The sequence below is a fragment of the Pagrus pagrus genome (genome assembly GCF_965226575.1).
Source record: "Pagrus pagrus genome assembly, chromosome: 18".
In the NCBI taxonomy this organism is placed as follows: domain Eukaryota; kingdom Metazoa; phylum Chordata; class Actinopteri; order Spariformes; family Sparidae; genus Pagrus; species Pagrus pagrus.
This window is the reverse complement of record NC_140202.1, coordinates 24,470,286-24,478,473: the sequence shown is the minus strand read 5'-3', so window position 1 is coordinate 24,478,473 and position 8,188 is coordinate 24,470,286. Positions and strand designations below refer to the sequence as shown.

The following is an 8,188-nucleotide window of genomic DNA, read 5'->3' as shown; positions in this document are numbered from 1 at the left end:
ATAAATACAGGCCGGAAGACATGGTTCAGTTCAGCAAAGTAAAGCAAGTGTACATGTGTGTTAAACTGGCGTTGGGTTGTGTTAAAACGTAAAGGTAAGACTCAAACTTCACGTATTAGTACATGGAAGTTGTACTCTGTTGTTATGCATGGATGTATTACATTTAGCGGCGGGTAGCCGGTCTGTAGAAGCCGCAGAGGTGACAAGTTAGCAAGTAAACCGGCTAGCTGTAGCGGCTAGCCAGGCAAACGCTGGTTAAACTTCGCTTTAATGAGCAAATCTAACTAGAATAAAACAGAAACTCATGCCCGCCAATGATACCTGTGACATAGGTTCTCATTTCAGGAGAAAAGAGTAGTTTTTGACGCTGTTGTGCCACATCTGGTGGTTAGCAGAAGTTGTACTGCTAACGCTAGTTGTTGGCTAACTGATAGCCTTGCGTTCACTTCAGCTGTCAAATGACAGCACACACCAGAGCTCGGTGCTGCATATGAACTCGTGTAAACCCTACAACTTAGTCACGTAACAGACAAGTGTTCAGTTGAAAAAGCATTGCTGTCCATCCTGTTCTTGGAATGAGGTTAATAGCGTTGGTGAAACGACCATTAGTAAGTGAGCTATAGGAGTAGCTAACGTGACACAACTTGACCCGTGTTACACAAAGTCCAGTGACCTATTAAATGATTTGACCTCTCTAATCAATGCCTGTCTTGCCACTGCAAGCTGTTTTTTAGTCATACGTTATTACATACTTTGTTAGCTGTTGCCAAACATGGTGCCTCTGTAGTATTTACAGTGTAAAGGCTAAAACATTTTGATAGTTGTAAGTTAAAGAGAAAAACTAATTTGATCACAGGGCACAGACAGGATCACATATTTTAATAGCTGTGATAGTAGGAACTATTGTGTATAGGGATGTCCATCTGCACAGCATGGACACCTCACCTGTCTGTCTTTATCAGGGTCACAGAATCTGACGGGTCACAGATTGCACCTATCAGAATTTGTCGAAATGCAATCCATGCACATTTTTTTGTAACGGTTAACATGTTTCTTGATTGGATAATATCAAACACAGATAATGCATTACATTTACTGTTTGTTTATTTATGGGGGGCCTGTTGTGTTGCTTTTTTTTTGCTCCAGAGAGATGCAGTGCCTGCACAGATCACAGAAACAGAGCCAGGTTTACATGGGACCCCACTGACACAGGAAAGGTGAAACATCACTCACCTTTTCATAACAAAAGTTCTGTTTAGGACGTGCAGATCAGAACACTGTAGACCAACTGGGCTTGTGGTTTGTTTTTGTTTTTTTCCGCTCTAGGTTTGCACTTTTCAGCCAACTGAAGATCACTACAAGCCAACATGTCTCATCGAGGGCCTTTAACTGCTGTCATAACAACAGTATTAGGGGCCACCTTAGGAGGGCTGCTCATATGGCGAGTTTACCGAACGAAAAGGAGGAAGCTGCCTTCCATTCAGAAGGCGGCTGATCCTGCGGAAGCTCCGTGTCCTGTGGAAAAGGAGTTTCCAGCCGCCCAGTATCAGCTCACCCAAACGCCATTCCAGGAGAAAGAGTTGAAGGCTGTGGAGTGTCAGACCTCACAACTGCCGCCCCTGCAGATACTGTCTTCTGAACAGCTGCTTGGGGTGAAACCAGTGATGGTGAGCTCTGAGGAGGAGTGGCTGCAGCTGTGGCCGCTGATGCAGAAGGAGCTGTCTGTCCTACCTGTGCTGGGGCTTGACTGTGAATGGGTAAAGGTCACCGCCGTAAGAAATACCTTCCTCATGTTTTTATATACCAAGAGGAAAAATAACATTTCCCCTAACATTTTCATACTGCTCCTGTTTTTTCTGACCTGGCTGCCGTTTCCCGTCGCAGGTTTCTGTGAAAGGCAGAGCCTCTGCGGTCTCTCTTTTACAGATGGCCACATATTCAGGTCTGTGTGTCCTGGTGAGGCTGCAGGCGTTTCGCAGCGGCCTGCAGACATTCCCTCTCAGCTTAATGGAAGTCCTCCGAGACCCTCACGTCTTGAAAGTCGGCGTCGGTTGCTATGAAGACGGAAAGCGTCTGACGCGTGACTACGGTCTGTCGATGACATGTACAGTTGACCTGCGCTACCTTGCCTTAAGACAAAGGTAAAGTCTGTTTCTTGCTTTTTAATGTGCCATGTTGTTTGTAAATTGCAAATGATCCTTTTGAATTCTGTCTCCATTTTCAGGCTAACTACAGTGAATAACGGCCTGAGTCTGAAGTCTCTGGCAGCAGATCTGTTGAATGTATCTCTAGATAAATCTCTGGAGCTGCGCTGCAGTGACTGGGAGGCAGATGAACTGACCCTGGAGCAGGTGATGATTTATTGCATTTCAGCGCTCTTCACATTTTTCATATTTCACATTTTTCAGCTCTCCTCAGTGAATAAATCAGCACTTTAAGATGATAGAGTTGAGGAGTGTGAGGAGCTATTTTGGGTGTCCTCTGTTCTAGAAATCAATTTCATTTTCCCAATTGACAACATTTGGTGACTGACAGTTGGAGTACTTCACAGCTTAAATTGACATGAAACGCTTCTGGTTGAATCATCAGCATAAGAAAATATTTTGTTCTTTCATACGAAGACAAAGGTTACTATCTTGTGAGCATAAACACGTACTGTATGGTGAGAAGTGAAGATGCATTTTGGCAAGAATCATTCAATCACAGAGCTTAAAATTCTGCTACATAAGCTGCTAACGACGAGTGGATACTAAAAATTACAGTGCTGAGAAAACCGAAAATACAGTCTGTCTTTTTAAATTGACTATAAAAATTTAATTATGTTGCGTTTTCTTCTCATTTGCAATGACAAAAACGACACGACTCTTATGTATTTTGTTGAGTTGTGGACTTTTAATCGGAATTTCTGATTAGGGGATATTTCCTGGAAACGGGGGCTCCACCCACCTCACTACTTGATACTGTTTTCCTCTAAATGTTTGTCGTTTCTTCCTCCCAGATGACTTACGCTGCCAGAGATGCCCAAGTGTCCATCGCTCTCTTCCTCCACCTCCTCAGCCTCAACTCTGAAGCCGGTCCCGTTTTATCCAGCGGGAGCTCTTACTCTGAGTTGGCCTCCCGCTGCCAGGGCCTGGTGGACGTGCCCTTCAGAGGCCGAGGAGACGGAGAGGACAAAGCCGCTGATGGAGAGAGGAGGCGGAGGACGCGGAAACCGCCCACTTATGAAAGCCCGGAGTCTGGAGATCAGCAAGTCCCAGACCCTCGAAAGAATAACAAGAGGAAACCGCTTGGTGTGGGCTATTCTGCCAGGTGAGGATGGGCTACACAAAAAAAAACAGCTAAAATGAACTGGCATTTATTTGTTGTTTCTAAAGAGTTGCAACTCCGCAGAAGGCTGCAGAATGGACAAAAATAAAATGCTAGATGCCGATTTTACTCTCGTCTTTTTTCAGTTTGTGGATATTGTTTCATAAATGTTTCAGCGAATGTATTAAGTTTTGTTCTTTCTTTGTCTCTTACAGGAAGAGTCCTCTCTATGATAACTGCTTCCTCCATGCTCCAGATAACCAGCCTCTGTGTACCTGCGACAAGAAGAAAGCCAAATGGTACCTAGATAAAGGAATAGGAGGTACACAGGATAACTCCATGTGAACATTACTAACAAAATGTCTTACATGTTTCTTCTTTAAACCTGCTGTACGGTACTTTTACATATTAATGACATCTGTTACATTCAAGCCCTTGTCAAACTGTGGTAGTAGCTAGCAAGTTACCAAATGTAACTTCCTGGAGATAGATAGCTGATTGTTGAGTCTCACCCCCAGATCTCTCTATCAGAGTTTTTACATCTTCAATCTTTGGCAACTTTCCCACGCTGCGCAATAAAAACAATGTGTTTTTAAAGCTACAGCAACTAGGAGTATGGTGGAGTCTATGTGGAGCATGTCGACAGTGTTTGTTTAATTGCTCGCATTGCCAGAAGGGGGAGACAAAAGTTCCGTACTGCAGGTTTAGGCTACATCATGCAACTTTTCCCTGAAGTGTGTCCTTTTATCTTTGTGGAGGCATTATCCTATTATCCTATATGTAGATATGTTGGCTTGTAGTGTTTTTCTCCTTGCATCTCCTGTTGACTTCAATACAGCTGACACCTCAGTCTGGTACCAAAGCAAGATGCAGTGACGTAGTGACCCTTCCTTCTTTTATAGGTTTTTATTTTATCTCTGTGGCTGCTCAGTTCACCCACTGAGAACTGGTTTGACTCTCAAAGTCTCTCTCAAACCGTCAACATGCCTGCCTCAGGCAAACAACACTTGAGCAAGTACACACAATATGAGAAAGTTGCATGTTGTTGGTTTAACTTTACTGTCAATTCATTGTCACGATCTGAGGACATAAGACTGTTATTATCTGCAGGCTCCTGTTAACACCTTGTCTACAACAGCCTCAAAGTGAAAGCAGCACGTTGGCAGCCCAATCCTGAGTCACATTTTTAGTACTGCTGTGCTCTGAAGGCATTTTGAAGTGTCAGTCAGTGCAGTTACCCAATTAAGTGGGAAGAAAATAGACTTAGGACACTTGGGGGTCGATCTTGCATGAAGCACAAGCTGCTTCACTGTTTTTAATGAAATTTAAAACTCAGAAAAGCAGCTCAAATGTGTCTGGTGGAGATGGGGTGTTGCCCTCAACTTTGGCTTACATGTCATGATTTCTGCATTTCTATCTCTCAGTATATAATCAACATTATCTCTGTTTCTGCCCCAGTTCTCCAGAGTGAAGATCCTTTTGTCGTGAGGCTGCTGTTTGAGCCGTCGGGACGTCCCGACTCCCAACAGGACTATTATCTCACGGCGAAGGAGAATCTGTGTGTGGTCTGTGGCAAAGCGGATTCCTACATCAGGTTTGACATTTAAATTCATCTGTAATTTAGTGTTATTTTTTAAAAAGCTGTCTGTTTAATTTTTTTGTCCAAATGCAAAGATTTCGAGGGATATAAGGCAGAGAAAAGCCGCAAATCCTCACACTTCAGAAGCTTTCACCTTTTATTTTATTGTGCTTGATAATTGACTCAGAAAATGGAATGCATCACAAAATGTTATACGTCATGTTTTATGAAAGGTGAATATTTAATTAAGGAGTGACAGATTAATTCACATTTTCCTCCTTCCCACAGGAAAAACATTGTGCCACATGAGTACAGACGGCATTTTCCCACCGAGATGAAGGACCACAACTCCCACGACATCCTGCTGCTCTGCACCAGCTGCCACGCCGCTTCTAACGTGCACGACAGCTTCCTGAAGCAACAGCTGGCTGAAGAGTTCTCCGCCCCTCAGGGCTGCGAGGAAGGAGTCCGCCTGCTGGAGGACTCGGACCGACGGCGGGTACGCTCGGCGGCTCGGGCCCTGCTCACCGCCGGGGAAGGACTGCCGGATCAGCGACGAGAGGAGCTGCAGACTTTGATCAAGAGCTTCCTCAGCGTGAACGAAGAGCAGGAGCTGACGGAGGACGCACTGCAGCAGGCTGCCAGTTTGGAGACGAGGTGAGTTTATAAAACCAAATAAATTTGAGTTTAATTTAAATCAGTGTGGTTATTTAGTTCCACCGGGTTTGAAAAGGTTTTCTTCGCCTAAACCTCAACCAAACAGTTTAGAGGAGATAAAACTGGGAATGCAGTTTTACCTGTGACTCTTGTGTGGCTGAATTTAACTGCAAGAGTTGTCCTCCTATTAAGAAAAAATATGTGTTGTGTTTTTCCTGCAAGTCAAAATGTCCGCTGTGAAAAGGGTCCTCTTGAGCGACATTTTCAGCTGGTCAGAGCAATATCTTCATAAAGTAAAAAAAAATTTTTAAATGAAGCCAAAACTTTACTGCAAGTTTCTGTTGGCTGCAAGTGGTGTTTGGTGGTGTTTTGTGTTGGTATTTTGAGAGTTGAATTAAAAACTGACAGCTGTTGGCCAATACTATAAAACATTTTTGTTACATAAATGCACAAAACACAGCTCTTAGGATTTACTTTCATTTAGACATTAAAGAGACCAACAAATGTAGAGTAAGAAAAAAGTAAAAAAAAAAAACCTCTGGTGGACAAACTATTTAATGGCGACACTTCTAAACCACCTCAAGCATGAGCTGTTCAAACAAGTGTTGGAAGAGATGAACAAAGTCTGAATCCCTTGAACCAGAAACACAGAAATCCTCGAAAGAAACACGTGTGTCCATCTTAAAAATTCCATAACAGGCAGAGCAAATGACTGAAGTGAATTTAAAGTAGGGAAAGAAGTGTTGTTCTTCTGTTGGACAGATTAGACATTTCACAGTGGGTGGAAATACTTTGTCCATCAAAAATTCCTGTGAAATTCTTTGGGGAATCTTATTTATTACCTTATTTAGCATTCATGTAAACAGTGAAGTCAGAATCTCTAATCAGAATGGAAAAAATACACAGCTTATGATAATCTAATACTGGCCCACCTAGTTCATCAGTCAACCTGTAATCATCGCGCTGCATGAAGTGTTTATACAGGCAGTGATTACATTGTACAGACTCTGCCGTCTCCCTCTGACTGCTCCTCTCCTCTCTCCTCTGCAGGATCTTTAATGAGGCGTACATCCCTCACGGTCTGAAGGTGGTGCGAGCCCACGCCGAGCAGGGCCTGCAGGGCCTGATGGACCTGGAGCGTCGCTGGAGGCAGCACTTCCTCACCACCATGCACCCTCGTCACCTCCCTCCTCTCTGGTCCGTCGACCACAACCACAGCAAGTTCCTCCGTAAATACGGAGAGGACCTGCCCATCAAGCTCAACTGAGGACCACACGCAGCTACGGACCAGTTTTCTCCAATCTGTTAATTTTACAAGCCAAATTGCTTTTTTTAGTGAGAAAATGAACGAGCTTATCTACCAGCAAGGCACGGAAATGTTACCAGCATGTGGCGGCTGCGGCACTCGGTGAGGTCGTGATGAGTGTGTGAGCAAATGCACTCGATCTCTGATGGACGGTGTTTCACACGCCGAGTGCCAGTGAGCTGCTGCTGGATCGCCACCTGGACCTGAATGAGCTAAATGAACTCGAGCAGAGACTCTACTTGTGATGAAGATATCAGCACTGAATCTGAAGAACACTAACTCCACAACGCCACGGTGGATCAGATTGCATATGGCCACTTTTTTAAATCATGAAGAAGTCTAATTATTTATGAAAATGGTAAAAATATTGGAATTTAAGAACATATTTTAGTAAAAGCTCCAGCCTGCTCTTAATATCCCCTTATAAAATTAACTAATGCCCCCGCTCCCCCCTGCAGGTTAGCAGCTTTTACCTCCATCAGTCTGAGAACGAACGACTTGCTTTGCAGAGAGAGGGTCATTTTATTATGACCTTAAATTATTTGGAGCTCCACCCTGCTTTTGTTTTCACTCTATTGTCTGTTTTAAGTCAGTAGATGATGTATACGTTTCCCAGAAGCATCTTGAAATCAGATTTTTGGTCTCGAGGTGCCTGAATGCGTTCCGTTTGCAGGGGGAGTCGAAGCGTAACCGCAGTAAAGTTGGCTGCTTTAGTTGATCATTTAAACTCCTGATGTTTGTGTCCTGCTGCTGATGCTCCAGATGTTTGGGACACTTCCCATGGCTCATGTTTTAATGTGCCTCTTAATCCCTGAATCTAACTGGAGGCGCAGCATCTGGACATGATGACCGCATTTCAGTTTCACCACGACGTCGATTCACAGAATCCAACCTGCACAGTAAAGAAAAAGGTGCCAACTCCAATGTGATTTTGAATATTACCCTAAAACTAAACCCTTTCCTTTGCAAGGCAGATTTCTCTTTTTGAGTGTGACGGATTTATTTACAACACAGCTGCTTTGTCTTTATCTGTATTTTCCTGAATGTAAGCCCTGAAGCTGTTTTCCTAAATTGTGAATGATACAAAAATAAAAGTCATGTTTGTATTAACCTTCTGTGACGCTTTGTTGGTGAACACAAAGGCTGCAACACGTGATTCATTATCGATTAATCTGCTTATCTCTTTCACAATTACCTGTTAAGTGGCGAAATAATGAGGGGATATTCAACATTTTTCATTCATTTGTAATTTCTGGTGGCTAACTATAAAAAAATAAAACTGACTGATCTGCTGAAGTGATAGAAATTGGTAAAAAACATAGATTGTTAAGACATTTTCT

The 8,188-nt window shown here is 43.3% G+C and overlaps 1 protein-coding gene across 2 annotated transcripts; it reads left to right on the top strand.

Annotated features, from left to right (window-relative positions):
* Positions 1-3: 3 nt before the first annotated feature.
* exd2 (exonuclease 3'-5' domain containing 2) lies at positions 4-7,958 on the top strand. 2 transcript variants are annotated; one of them, XM_084382262.1, is made up of 10 exons: positions 4-94; positions 1,147-1,217; positions 1,327-1,757; positions 1,885-2,141; positions 2,225-2,351; positions 2,999-3,309; positions 3,522-3,628; positions 4,765-4,900; positions 5,174-5,542; positions 6,593-7,958. In XM_084382262.1, the coding sequence occupies exons 3-10, from the start codon at positions 1,368-1,370 to the stop codon at positions 6,807-6,809; spliced, it is 1,914 nt and encodes a 637-aa protein (XP_084238388.1). In that variant the 5' UTR covers positions 4-94; positions 1,147-1,217; positions 1,327-1,367; the 3' UTR covers positions 6,810-7,958. The 2 variants fall into 2 exon arrangements, with proteins under 2 accessions (XP_084238388.1, XP_084238387.1); XM_084382261.1 differs by having other exon boundaries at positions 1,327-1,772.
* The last annotated feature ends 230 nt before the right edge of the window (positions 7,959-8,188 follow it).

Bases quoted from the DNA above. Each gene is read 5' to 3' on its own strand.
- exd2 (XM_084382261.1), top strand. From the start codon at position 1,368: ATGTCTCATCGAGGGCCTTTAACTGCTGTCATAACAACAGTATTAGGG. The intron at 1,773-1,884 runs GTAAGAAATACC...TTCCCGTCGCAG, and splicing joins AATGGGTAAAGGTCACCGCC to GTTTCTGTGAAAGGCAGAGC. The intron at 2,142-2,224 runs GTAAAGTCTGTT...CTCCATTTTCAG, and splicing joins TACCTTGCCTTAAGACAAAG to GCTAACTACAGTGAATAACG.